This window comes from Poecilia formosa, unplaced genomic scaffold (assembly GCF_000485575.1).
Source record: "Poecilia formosa unplaced genomic scaffold, Poecilia_formosa-5.1.2 Scaffold312, whole genome shotgun sequence".
In the NCBI taxonomy this organism is placed as follows: Eukaryota; Metazoa; Chordata; class Actinopteri; order Cyprinodontiformes; family Poeciliidae; genus Poecilia; species Poecilia formosa.
The window spans coordinates 549,943-564,077 of record NW_006800251.1 but is presented as its reverse complement, the minus strand read 5'-3'; the positions used below and the strand labels follow the sequence as shown (position 1 = coordinate 564,077).

The 14,135-nt window shown below is 37.5% G+C and overlaps 1 protein-coding gene across 1 annotated transcript in view; it reads left to right on the top strand.

Moving 5' to 3' along the window:
- Positions 1-2,271: 2,271 nt before the first annotated feature.
- atp9a (ATPase phospholipid transporting 9A) overlaps positions 2,272-14,135 on the top strand; it is a 37,652-nt gene continuing 25,788 nt past the window's right edge. Inside the window, exons 1-8 of the mRNA XM_007572987.2 lie at positions 2,272-2,468; positions 6,680-6,824; positions 9,343-9,456; positions 9,637-9,745; positions 10,587-10,645; positions 12,018-12,069; positions 12,999-13,093; positions 13,729-13,809. Of these exons, the coding sequence (XP_007573049.1) occupies positions 2,401-2,468; positions 6,680-6,824; positions 9,343-9,456; positions 9,637-9,745; positions 10,587-10,645; positions 12,018-12,069; positions 12,999-13,093; positions 13,729-13,809 (723 nt within the window). The 5' untranslated portion in view covers positions 2,272-2,400. The remainder of the gene's footprint in view (positions 2,469-6,679; positions 6,825-9,342; positions 9,457-9,636; positions 9,746-10,586; positions 10,646-12,017; positions 12,070-12,998; positions 13,094-13,728; positions 13,810-14,135) is intronic.

The window sequence follows — 14,135 nt, the reverse complement described above, 5'->3', positions numbered from 1 at the left end:
ACTTTTCCTGTCGTCTTTTTTTTCCAAAACTAACCAACCTGGTTGGCTACCTGGGTGGTAGCGTTACTTTTCTAGTTTGTGCCATGCAAGCACAAGAACTCAGCTGAGCTTTAGGTTAATTTTTGACTCTAACAATGCTCAACATTCACATAAATCCCTAATTTACATCAATTCACTTTCAGAGGACTCTATAGTGAAATCCTTTCTCCTAATTCTCATTTCCCACCATCATTAATCCAGTGGCATTTTGCATTCTCAACGAAAACCCATTTGCATCCACAACCGAAGCATGCAGTCCATTTTGTGTCAACTGTACATTGGCCACTTCCTCTGCAGTTTTAAATGGGGCAATAATTTGCATAATTGACCTTAAAGGAACCAAGCAATTCTTGTGGACAAGTGGGAGGGAGTCTTTAGAAATGATGTAGTCTGTGCAAACACCAAATCATTTCAGATGTCGAGAGCTATAGAGATTTTCTGTTTACGTTATGTTTTGTTTTTCAGAGATGGATTGCTGTTTTTGACATGGGGAATATAGATTACAAAGCCTTGTTTAAAAGAAAATCAAAATCAACCATGATGTGCAAAGAAAAGTACACAAGATGAAGAATGACCAGGTGTCATGCATAGTTGAAACACTATACAGGATGGAATCATGAAAGCCAAAGCTGATTTCCATAGTGGTGGCTTCCTAAATCATGATAACAAAGACTAGTTCGCCTCTGCAAATGTCTCAACGCTCAGGCCAAAGTGGTGGCATGCAAATTTAATTATTGTAGGCATTACTCATTATACAAATGGTTCATTTTGCAACAAAAGTGTACAGTCACCCAGTGTTTGATTTACATTAATAAATGTTTGCACCTGTTGCTTTGTGGATTTATAATTAATTCTGAGGGTGTTCAACACACCCAGCCACCTTCAGGCCACAGATCCAGGTGAGCTTTGGAAGCCTTGTGGTCACTGAATATTGAAACTTTGCCTTAGTAATTTTTCACTTACTATCAATCCACCCACATGTTTTAGTAATTTTCAATTACATAATATTCATCCTCTAACTTTGTTCACATTTTGTCATGTTACACCCACAAATGTAATTTTATGTGTTGGACTAACACAAAGCAGTGTACAATTAAGAAGTGGAATGAAAATTATCCATAGTTGAAGGTCTCTGAGTCAGAAGAATTTAACTTTTACAGTTGCATGTTTCTATTAAGTTTACACACATACAGGGAATGTATTCTTCCATTCTTCTCTGTGTGACATCTTGAGCTAAGTCCAATTGTGCAGAAAGCATGTGAACAGAAATTCCAAAGCATTATTTGAATGTAGCACACACTTTGAACTAAATCCTTTCATGATACCTCTGACTCCATGTTTAGGGTTTTCACATCACTGGCAGGTGAACACTGACCACAGTTTCATTACTTTTTTTTTAAAGCCTGTAACAGCTTTTCTTCCAAGGGGCACTATTTCACATTTTTAATAAGCTTATTAATTCTGACCAGCTTTTTTCTGTCTCAAGAAAACCATCCTTGTAGCACGATATTGCCACAACTATTCACCTTTGGGAGACAACAGTGTTTAAAAAAAGTTTATGTTTGGCAAAAAGTTTGATTCTGAGACCTATTTTTTCACTGCAAATTGTCAGCTAGACTTTTTATGACTTTCTTTCAATTATGTTTTTTCTTGAAACCTTAGGCATTTATTTATTTTATTGAATGAATTAACGTCTGCGGCCATCCTGGTCCAGGTAGGAATTTAATAACTTTCTTCTAAACCGTTTAACTGTAGCTCTGCCTTTACAGTCTTTTTCAATAAATTAGTATATGTATTCCAGTGAGGCTTGTTAGTCAGATTAAAAGTACCTTTTGAAAAAAAGCAACTTTTAAGCAGATACACTTACATTAAGGCCATATTTCTGTTTTAAGCATGTTTTTATGTAGGATGTAATATTCAACTCTTAAATGTCACGCTTTCATTACAGAAAATAATAATTAACAGAAATAAAGGCTTGACAACATCAGTCGCCGGCCACCATTGATGCTGCCACTACCTTGTTTCATAGAGAAGATGTGTCCAAAGTGATGTAGTCTTTATTTTTATTTTTTTTAATCAAAAATGAAAAACTACACGAAAAATATTAACCAGTATAAGTTACTAATTTGTGTTTGTTCTTTTTCTTTTCATAAGCTAGTCATGTCTAAATAGCATTATAAATATAGTCACGTCGTCTTTCCGCCCGGTTGTTTGTCCCCAAACATCCGGGCCGTCTCTGTCCCCAGCACCGCCACCCTACGCACTGTCCTGAGTGACAACTAGCAGCCTCCGCCCAGGCTAGAACCGCTACAACCAGGTTGACTTCTTCCTACGCCTACCCGTTACCGGGGAGCCGCAGGAATGACCGACAGTATTCCCCTTCAACCGGTGCGGCGTCAGAAGAGACACGACAGTAAAAACAGGAATGGGTAAGGGCGTTGGGCAGCGCCGTAATGTTAATGTTATGTTTTTTGCTGTTTTTTGTACTTGTCGGGTTCTGCTGTTGTACCGTAAATTGTTTACACCTCCGCGTCGACATTGTGTCCGAGACCTATCTAAACCTATGCTACTTTCTCTTGTTTTTTAGTGGTTTAAAATGGCTAAAAGAGAGATTCATGCTTACATTTAACATGTCGCTATTCATTGTTGCACTTTAACAGCTAGCGTTAGCTAAGCTCCACGAGAGACATCCTTGTTCCGGGGTGCAGCGCTTGCAGCAAGTGCATTTGACGCCCATGTCAATATTTGCTCAGCTAACATCACTTCTGTCTTGCTAAAGAACAAAAAGCAGGGCTAATTCGTTAAAAATAGTCTTCAGTTCACAATTCATCAAAGCTATTCTTTATCAGATTATTCATTGTTGTAGCGCATCTAAAAAGGGCAGGCCCCATTACTGATGATGGAGAAGCAGGAGGCAGTGCTGACATGCTGCCCACAGACTGATGAGGCTGCCATGGTGATGTATATCTGTGAATTAATCTGAAAATACAAAGACTTTGAAATATGTAACCATGGAAAAGGTTGCATTAAATCAGTGAATAGCTGATCAGTAAATGAAAAGGCTTGTTCAGCCTGGTGCATCAGGCTAGCTACCCACACAAACGATGACAGGGAGGTTTAGAATGGTGTGTCAATATGTTTCCACAATTTTTCACATTCAGCTTTTATTTGTACAGCAACGCTGAAACGAGGTGCTTTGAACATAAAAAAGGATTTGATAATTTTCCAGTTGTAAACATGTATGGAGAATTTCATATTTTTCAGCTTTCTTGCCATTTTCTATTTCTTAAAGGACACAAATTTAACAATACTCAATAAATTGCCGTTTTTGAACTAATTTCAACCTTAAATGATAGAATCTTGCTTCATATTTGATCTATGAAATATCTGCTTTTGGCTTTCCTGATTTCTTGATGTTGACATTCACCATAGAAACAACCTTAAACTCTGATTTTTGCCTTGACCACCGCTATGTACATAACTCATAACTGCATGACATGTACTATGAAATACTTTAAAAATACAAATAGTAAAACAACATAAACTTTGACAGAATATAGACATAAATCTGAAGACTGTGAATTAGTAGAAGTCATTACATGATGTGTCTGTCATCTAAAACATAAAGATTATTTAATTCAGTTAAACTATACAAAATGAAATAAAATTTTGTAACTCATATTATTGAAGTTTCTTCAAATAGTTGTTGTAGATGATAATGGTGGTGGACAGAAAGGACTTCCTGTAACGGTCAGTTTTACAGCCATTGTAAGTGAACCTCTGATCAAAGTCTTTGTTCTTGCCTAACAGTTTGATGACTGCCAAAAATCAACATTTCAACTCTCTCTTACAGTTTATTTTTCACCATCAGTGCCGTTTGTCCAGTAATGTGTGATTTGTCCTCATTCATGCGCTGGCTGCAGTACTGACCATATTCTAAACAATGCAGTCAGAGCTGCTCTGCTCGACAAACGTGTTGATTCCATTTTGAAACTGCCTTGGCAGTTGAAACTGTCTCTATCTGCAGTAACATCTGTAAAAGCTACACATTACACCTGGTAAAGGCGTTGTTTTAGCCTCTTAACTGTCATAGACATGCAAGTGTTTTGAGGGGGGACAGTTAAGAGTTTGGCCAGTGAGTCATCCTACTTACTGATTGTGAGTTTATCTTTAACAGCAGAATCTTGTTCATGTGATAAAATGTGTCCTTGCGTGGTAATAAATACATAATAAAGAACCCCATCACCAGTTCTCCACTTAAAGACTGACTGTCATTTAAATATAGCTTTAAATGATCTGTATATGTTTATTTTTTATTATAAACTGTAATCTGTAAATTCAGTTTCAGGGAGTTAATGGTGTTGTTTTATGATACATTGACAAACATGGAGTATCTATTACCAAAACGAGACAAACTTTGTTGAACCAATACAGCATTGTAGGTTATAATACAGTTTAGCTCAGTTTTCGAGGGACTTTACAAAACAAAATGTTATTAAAAATGCATTCAATTTCAGTTTATTCTGACTGGTCAAAACATTTTCTAAGGAAACCCATCAGATCGCATGAATCCACTGACTTGCAGCAGTCACTCCTGGATGAATTTGTAGCAACGGGATAATTGTGTTTTATCATTGGCTGCAATCCCTCATACTGAGCATGTAGCAACAGTGGAGAGGAACGACTCCCTTTTAACAGGAAGAAACCTAGACTTCTTCAAGAGAAAAAGTCTGGCTTAAGACTTAAACTTTAGGTTAGCAGAGCCAAAGAGGACAGTGGTTGATCTTTAGACTTTTGCCAAGGCAGATAAGAAATGAAGGAGATTGGTGCTGATAAATCAGTTGGCACATAAATTGGTTCACGTCTAGTTGCATAGCCTTTATTTGCTAAACATTTGGTAGAAAATTTGTCAGTAGTTTAAGATTAAGAACTACATTGCAATGCATCACAGTCATTCATATTTTATAGTCTGATATCTCAAGACGTGTTACTTCTACTAGGTTAAAGACATGCAAGCTTGTGTCATAGTCTTTGTTTTGACAGTGAGAAATGACCTTACTTCTGCAGATAAGGTTAATATTTATTTACATGGCTCTTAGCTCAGTTCAGCGCTGCTCCTTCTGCATGTGTCCGGGTGGAGTAAGGTACACATTACAAACAGTGGAGCATTTACAGTGAGAGTTTCTCTGAATTGTGAATGATGATGTGAACACTTCCAAATTTGTTCCAGTGGTATAGCTCAGAAAAAGCCTGAAAATAAATAAATTTTGTATTGGTTAACTAAATCTCCCAGGGAAACATTCAGAAACTTCTGAGAAGTAATCCCTGGTTTCCTGTTCCCCCTGGGGAAGAAATATGATGTGGCACAGAACCCTGTTTTTCCTAGCTATTGACCGCAAGGACCAGACAAGGGCTTATAGGTGTGTTTCAACTGTAGGGCCCTTTTCCTGGAACCAGAGTTGTTTTGTTGGGCTATTATTAACAAAACTGCTGTATTTTCAAGGGTCAAAACAAATTACAAGCAGTAAAAACTTACCCCATAAACGGCGGTTGTAAGAAAATCCTACTTTTCATTTAGAATCATCTCTTGAGTAGAGTTTCATGGAACTAGAATGAGGAGGGTTTTGAAATGTTTGAATCTTTCAGTTTCATAATTCAGTCATATCAGATTGAACTCATCGGTTTAATGGGATGGGTGTTAACATTTGTCAAATAATTACAAAATGTGGCTGTACTGAAATTTTGTTTCCTCTTTTCAGTCACTTTAACACAGTCTTCAAAGGAACCTTTAGATACTATGTACATAACAGCTGGTTCTTTGAGTCATGACAGGAAAAAGCCTTTTCTCTCCTGTCATCACCAAAGTAAATATGTAGAGTTGACTAAACGCTTCTGAGACTTTTAACATGAACCGTGTGTTTGGTCAGGTGAGATGAGCTTTTCTGCAACAAACACTTTAGTTAGGACTGATGTGAAGCAAGGGAGGAACATGTGAAAAAAATAAAATAAATTCTCTTAATCAACTGTCTTCATAGCCATCTCAGTCTGCATATCTAAATTCAAAAGCAAACCTTTAAGTTAAGTTAGCATAAGAGGTAATTATTATTATTATTAGAAGTGATTGTGCGAAGAAGGATTCTTCATGAAATGAAAAGGATCATGAACAACCTTGAACATCGTCTTCATCAGACTGTTAAACTGTTAAACAGTGTCTTCAATCAGAGGTTTCTCTAGACTCACTGTAATACAGACTGCTACAGGAAATCCTTCTTGACCACAACCATCAGTAGTTGCCTTTTTGAATTAGTAAAGTATTTTTGAATTGATTAGAATAACACAGGACTCCGGGCATTCTAAGGAGATTGTGGAAAGAGGAATGATCAAAGATCCCTGTCTTTATGCTGTGACATTGTGAAATGTTATATAAGAAGGCTAAGTACTGTCCTATTGCTGACGGGGGTTTTATGAACAGCAGGCAATGATTGTTTCTCTTCTGAATTTTTTTCTCCACTGAGTAAATTTCCTGAAATTAAAGATCAGATGTTTCTTTTTTTTTCAGGTAGAGATTATGATGAATTGCTGCAGATACCTTTTTTTTTTAATACATCATGTTTTTTCCTCCCTCTCTCGTTGCTTTCAGATGCTGCCCATGGTCAAGTTGCTGCGGCATGGGGGACTTCCGTCCCCGCACCGTGTGGCTCGGCCACCCAGAGAAGAGGGAGCAGCGGTACCCGAAGAATGTCATTAACAACCAGAAATACAACTTCTTCACCTTCCTTCCTGGGGTTAGTGTCGGTCAAAGGTCGCCTCTTCACCTTTCCTTTGTTGAACCTCGCCCACCTCCTTCAGGCAGACATGAGTTCACTGTCAATTTGTTGGACATGTTTTAAAAGAATTTGTAGTCCTAAAATGTGCTCCATCTTTTTTTTATTTTTTATTTTTTATTTTTTTAGCTTTTCTTGGAGATTTTGCTGGAAATTTCAGTCACTCATAGGCTCACTTTGGTCACCTCAGAGCAGCAGATGTATGATTATTTTTTTATTTTCAGTGTTTCAGGAGTTTTAAATACCTCTGAAGATAACTCTTAAACCTTTTTAGGACCTGTAAAATTTTTAGTAATGCTGCAAAGAACACACGTTTGTGTCGCCTAATGCAGCTGCTAGTTAACTCTGCAGTCGTGGTTAAGCTTAAGCTAACTACATTTTAGATAAAACCTAAAATGAGAATTTTTCATTAAGACTTCACTTCACTTTTAATCTCTTGTTTTGTTTTTAATTGTCATTTAAATAATGAACTGAGTACAGCGTTTGTGTTGTATGTAGTTTTCTCAGAGGAAAGCTCAGTAAATCCTCCTTTAGCAAACACCTGGTGTTGATGGAGAGGCCTATTAGTTTGCATTAGCCATACTTGGACATGTGGACTTGGACTCCTATGTCTAAGTCTATGAGCTGTGTTTTGGATTATGGCATTTTCCTTTCCTGATTTGCATATTCTCATTTGCTTTCTGGGCATCCAGTTGTCTTAAGATATTTTTTTATGTGTGTGTTAATGCCGTCTGAAATTGAAAGTAGCTCAGATTTGTTTGGGAAGCAAAAGACAAGAGCAAGAAGTTTTTGCATTGCAAATCAGGATGCTTTTTTGTTTACTCTGTCTCATGTCAAGATGTTGTTTCCTCCGGAAAATATGGCAAGCTTTATGCTTCTGCAGATTGGTTGCTGCGCTGCCGGCTCCACCGGGCAACGTCTCTGGAAATGCCATGGAGCAGCAGCATGAAGGCACAAGTTTTCTCCTAGTTGTAATCTTGCACAGAGGTGGTAATGAAAGTGGGCAAAGCTGAAGTCTGTGTGTTAAATTTAGGATCACACACTGGGGGATGAAAAGCAGATATTTCCAGATTGCTACATGCTTAGCAACCCACAAAGAGCACAATCTGGTTCAAAGTCTGCGAAAAACGTGGAAAATTAAACACGTTTAGATACATATTGCTGCTAAGTTACTAATATTGTTGTTTTGATTTCTGCTGTTATGTCTGGATATAAAGTCACATTCAACTAATTCAGTTCACTTAGGGAACCAGAAAAGAAAAAAAAAACCTTCTTATAAATATATAAAAGTGACTTATTGGCTATTCATGTTTGTGCTGCCATTATACTTCTGTTTTATTGACACAGTGGCTTACTCAACCAGCGGGTTTGAGTGATGGGTCTCTTCTGTGTTATTTTGTGGGTCAGAAGTTGAAAAGTGTGAGAGCAGCTTTGGGACATATTTTAAATTAGAATTATTTATAATATGTAAGTCATTGACATATTTATAGCTTTATTTTGAAAGTGTCACAAGACTAAATTCAAAGTCACACATTCCTGTTTTACAGCCATTTATAATAAATTTCTCCCAAAAACAACACGTTGTCATATTATCTGCAGGTTTTATTTATGAAAGCTTGTTTCCATATTTGCCCACAGAACCTTTCTGCTTTTGGAATATTTCTGTCATCTTTAATGTTGCACTCACACCCTGAGTAGTATTAACCAATCACACTTGGTTATTATCACTTAAAGCAGTTTAATTTGACCTCTCAAAAATGCATAGCGACAATTTATCTGATGAAATAACTGACCCTATTACTTTAATATATTAATGTAAACATGTTGAGGTACAATTACATAAGTAGAGTAACCAATTTAACCAGCTATAGAATGGAATAGGCCACTTATCCTTCCATTGTTTCTCATGATTGGTCAAACACTAATCAATCTAAACAAAAAATTCACAACTACAAAGCGCCATAAACAAAAGTGATACTTTTACGTTTAAGTCTAAACAATCAACAAGCCAACAGCTTTTTACTTTAACCCATTTTTAATTTCATATCTGACAGAAATGACATTGAACACACTTTTCATGCATACATTTTCACCATCTTCTGTTGTGTTCAAAGCTACTACCTCTATCAAGGAACCCACAGCATGCCTTTTCTCTGCCACAAGTCAGAGCTCAAATAAAATTGGCATCGGCAGGAAATGCCTAATTGTAAAACAGGCTACGGAGGGTTAAAAGGGAAGAAAACAAGTTACTTTTTAATAAGAGAGAATGTCTTGGAGTAGAATTTGACTAGTTTGTGTAATGTTTCAAGTAAGCAAGTAAATATTCAACTAAGTTGAATTTCTCACTGTGATTCTGAAGCCGAGGTTTTTAAGGTTCTTGTGAAAAAATTCAAGCGTCTGCAGGGACAAAAGAAGCGACTGTGGTTTAGTAGATGTTAAGTGTTTCACACGGTTCCTCCTCTCTGCTCTGTGTCCTCAGGTGCTGTTTAATCAGTTTAAGTACTTCTTTAACTTGTACTTTTTGCTACTGGCCTGCTCTCAATTTGTCGAGGAGTTACGCCTAGGTGCCCTCCACACCTACTGGGTCCCTTTGGTATGTTGCATTCCAACAAATGTTAATCATTGTAGTCCCTCCACTTCCTTTCCTCACACATTATTTGTGTTTGCTGCATTTTTCTGGTTAGTTTATACTGTTTAAGCTGCTCTGCTCTTCATTGAATTTTAAAAACTGTTTATTCTCCCTCTAATTGTGGCATTTCCCTCTCCCGTCCAGGGTCTTGTTTTGTTTATCACCATCACGAGGGAGGCAATTGAAGAGATACGGTGCTACCTTCGAGACAAAGAAGTAAACTCTCAAGTTTACAGCAAGCTTTCAAAAAGAGGTGAGAATGAAGCCTGAACAGCTCAGCTTATGTTTGTCTGTACTGATATCTGTCTGTTATTTGTTCCCCTGGATCAGTGCCTTCCACTAACTGTAGGAGGTTGGTCCTATTAAAACTTATTGGGGCTAGGGGAAATGGTGGGTAATTCAAAGCAGAGATTTAAAAGTGTACATAAGGGGCCTTGGAATAAAGTGGTAGCAGCAATAAAAAGCAGGGGACCTCTTGTGGTTTCCATCACTTTGCCTCTTTGATGTGGCAGCTTGTTTTAGCCATAAACACAATGACTGGTTGCCTCCATGATGGCAACCCCTGCGCATAATTTGTGGTTTTATAGAAATTTTATGGTGTCAGTACTTTGTTAACACAGGAAGAAACATTGTTTTTCCAAGTTTCGTTAAATCCAAAGTTTAGGAACAAGAAATATAAAAAAGTAACATTTTATTGAAGCGGTACTGTTTTATCAGGTTTTTTTTAGTTGTTTTTAATGTTCAAAGCACTCATGTGAAGTCCTGCAAGCTCAAATGCATAACAATATTAATGCACTTTAATGTCTTACATATGCAAAGCCAAGAGGTCACAGCACGGTTCAAGGGTCAGTGATCTCCCCCAAACAATTTTGCCTGTTCATTCCAAGTGGAATGAGAGAAAAAGGCTCAACTCCCCCCCCACACAACATTCTTTCAAATCTGCATGGAGAGCTGCTTTGGCATGCAGGACACCAGTTCACCCAGAGGATACCTTAATGTCTGATGATTCTGATAAAGTAAAACCAATCTGCAGACTTTCAAAGTGTTGCTATATATAACAAACTTCCTCCTCTTACTTTTGTTCTGCTTTTCAGGCACAGTGAAGGTTAAAAGCAGCGGCATTCAAGTGGGTGACCTCATAATTGTGGAGAAGGTTTGTTGGAGATTGTTTGTTGAAGGTTTTGATGAACATCTGTGAATAGTTGGGGCCCTTCAGGACCGTTGAGTCACCGTTTATGTGACGGCCAATAACGAGCCGGGTTGTTAATCATCTGCGCCCCACTGGCGACTGAAGGGGAAGGAGTTAGTAAAGATTTTGTAATCTTGTGATCAATTCTGAGCCCCAGCCTGTCAAATCTTAATACTTACACAAGAGATGTGAACCTAAAATGGCTCTAATGAGGTTCGAGTACAAATTCAATTCAGTTAGTATTGATGTAATTTTCTTTGTTTTTTTTTTTGTTTTTTTATTTCTGATATAATTTATGATTTATTTTCTTTTTGCCAAAGGCAAAAGACTTCCTTTCCAAGTCTTTTAATTCAGTTATTTCAATTAGCAGATTGAGAAACATCACCTACGATTTGAAAGTCAATATGGTGTCAAAAATGCAAACCTTGTGATTATAATAAATTAATAAGTGTTGTTGAAAGGAATTTGTCCTCAGACATCCGACTATTGACATTTTGAAAATAAATTTGCTCAATGGAAACACAGCAGCTTTGAAGAAACGTTTATTTTTTGATTAAAGGTTTTGGTGGTAGGATGATGTGTTTTTTGCTGCCTGTTTATTTTGCAAAACTCTCATGGAAACAGTTTTTTTTGCATCACATGTCACATGATCAACAACTGGATGATGCCACTGGCACAAACCATAAAGAAAAAGACAACAGGAAGTAGTTGAAGTTTCTTATTTAATGGAAACACCTCTATTGTGAAATCATGTGTTTTTTTTACACAAGTGTAATTTTGACAAAGCTTTGTTCACATTTGTAATGGAAACCTAGCTATAGATATGACTGCTTTGACAGTTGTCCAGCAGAGAGATCCCCTCCAGAAAGAGGTTATTGCTGAAGAGTGTTGTATCCAAGCTTTATGATGTAAAGTTAAATGGAAGGAAAAATTGTACCAGCAACAGTGACAACCTGTAGAAGATTGTGAAGCAAAGATCAACCAAGAATTAATTAATTTAGGGTTTTAAATTTTAATTATGATGGTCTTAAGAAGTCTGACGTTGAACATACTGAAACATTTTGTAGTTCTTTTATTGGCATATGTAGCATTTAAAGTTTGAATCCAAGTCCTGAATTGTTTAACAAAGGAGTCCAGATGAACCTATTGCATTTAGTGTAAAAAGCTGAGTGAAGGGTGATTTTTCTGGAAGGCTTACGACTGCTTGGTTGTTGCTAATGTGGCTCACGCAGAGCTTAAAGTCTTGTTTGTGTTTAGTCATAGGGAGAAGTGGAGGGACAGAGAAGGAAAAGTAAACAGTCATGAAGTGATATTGAATTCTTGTTTTTCTTTCTAGAACCAACGTGTCCCTGCTGACATGATCTTTCTGAGGACTTCTGAGAGAAATGGTAAACATCTGCTGGTCATTCTCTCAGATAGCCACAACACCCCGACTTAGCTATCTGGTTTGGGAAATTATGTGTTTAAAAAAAAAAAAAAAAAGGCACAGAGGTGGCAGGATTAACCTGGAGGCACAACAGGAAGCCTAAAGATGGAGCTAAATTCTTACTGGAACTTCTTGTAGGTTGATACAGTAATGGGCCGCATAAACAAAACAATGTACCACCTGCAATGTCTTGCCCTACTTAATTTTTGTCTTTCAAATGAGGAGATAATGAAAAGCAAAATCAAGGGATGCACAAGATGAAATGCAAAGAGACAAGAGACGGGCGAGGAGAATGGCTCACTGGCTCATCTGAATAATCAAATATGGATAAGAACAAGCTCCGTCAGTGATGACGAATGTACTGAAGAACAATGCATTCTTTATTTAAAAAAACAAACACTTGTGTCACACAATCTGTATGTTTTTTTTCTTCTTATAAAGCTAACTGTGGCTCTGTTTGAAAGACTTAATGTTTGTTGTTGCATCTTCCTGTTCCAGGAAAAAAACAAACTTTGTTTTACTGGAAATAGTTGCTGGTTATCTTTCTTCCATGTGGAGGCCATTAGGTCAATTATGAAGGGCCTAAGCCATGATTGAGAGTTTTGGGCAGGATGACGCATGCATGCAGGAGGAGGGGGATGGGCTCTGGATGCCTTTCCTTTCCCTGCCAACAATAATGGGCAGCTCTCACTTTTAACTGGTGCAAGAATTATATTACTTATAATTTAGCATCTTGAAAGTTAATAATCAATATGGGATTCAGACCTTGTGGAGTTTTTTTGAGTAATTTTTCTTGTAAAGTGAAGCCAGGGAGGTTTCTGCTTTAACTAAATATCTATGTATGGTCGCCCTCTAGAGGTGAGTTTGTTTATAATGTTGCATCTTTTCCAGGATCCTGCTTCCTGCGGACTGACCAACTGGATGGAGAGACAGACTGGAAATTGCGCCTCCCGGTGGCCTGCACGCAGAGGCTGCCAACTGCCGCAGTGAGTGAGAAGCACACTGGAGAAAAAGTCGAGAATTATGCCTTTGTTTAGTCTCGTCCTTTCCCAGCTGATGAACACAGGACTGATTGTGAATCCAGATTGTTTTCTCAGTGCAGCAGCAGGTCTGTCATTACGACAAGAGTGGTCATTTGGGTCAAGAGTGGGGTGGCTGGCACTTCAAAGGACCCCGTAACTAAAAGGCCGGACTCACCTCAGGCCTTTACTTACAGGAAGGTTTTTAGTGTTTGACTCAAGACCTTTCAATTCTGAAAATAGTCGAGGCAAGCTTGGTTTTGGTGGATGGCAGGAAATTCTAGAATCAGATGATTTTATAGACATTTTCCTTGTGATGTAACTGGCAGCTCTGACCTGATGGTGCTTACTCACATACATTAGCTGATAGCTTGAAAGTGATGATGATCACTTCTGATCAAATTGAAAAAACGCTAATTAGTGTTGCTGGAAATTTAAGTAGTTTTTTTGTTTGATCAAGTCAGGACATATTCTTTAGAAAGATACGGTGGACACTTTTGCTATTTTTTGTCTGCATGTCATTAAGCAAGCTCAGCAAGAGTGTAAAATTGAAAATCAGGCACAAGTCAATCAGATGTTAAGCCTTCTTTATTTTCTCGCAGGACCTTCTTCAGATCCGATCATATGTGTATGCAGAAGAACCAAACATTGATATTCATAACTTTATTGGAACTTTCACCAGGGTAAGTCTGTTCTTCTTGATTGTGATAATATTTAAATATTAGTCACTCTAACAATTTTTTTTAATTTAATCTCTTTTTACCTAATTGATCAATAAACATCTTGTAACTTGACAGATATAGTTCTATCCTTTAGTAAACTCCAGTGGTGGGCACTGTTAGCTAACCTAGCTCTAATGCACTAATCATGAACATTAGTTCTGCTAATGTCAAATTTCTATACAAACATGGCATTTAGTGGAAGCTAATGCTAAGGTGTAAATTCAGCCATGTTGATATCCAGCATTGTGTCAATGACACAATACATTGTATCAGACTCATTAGGATTA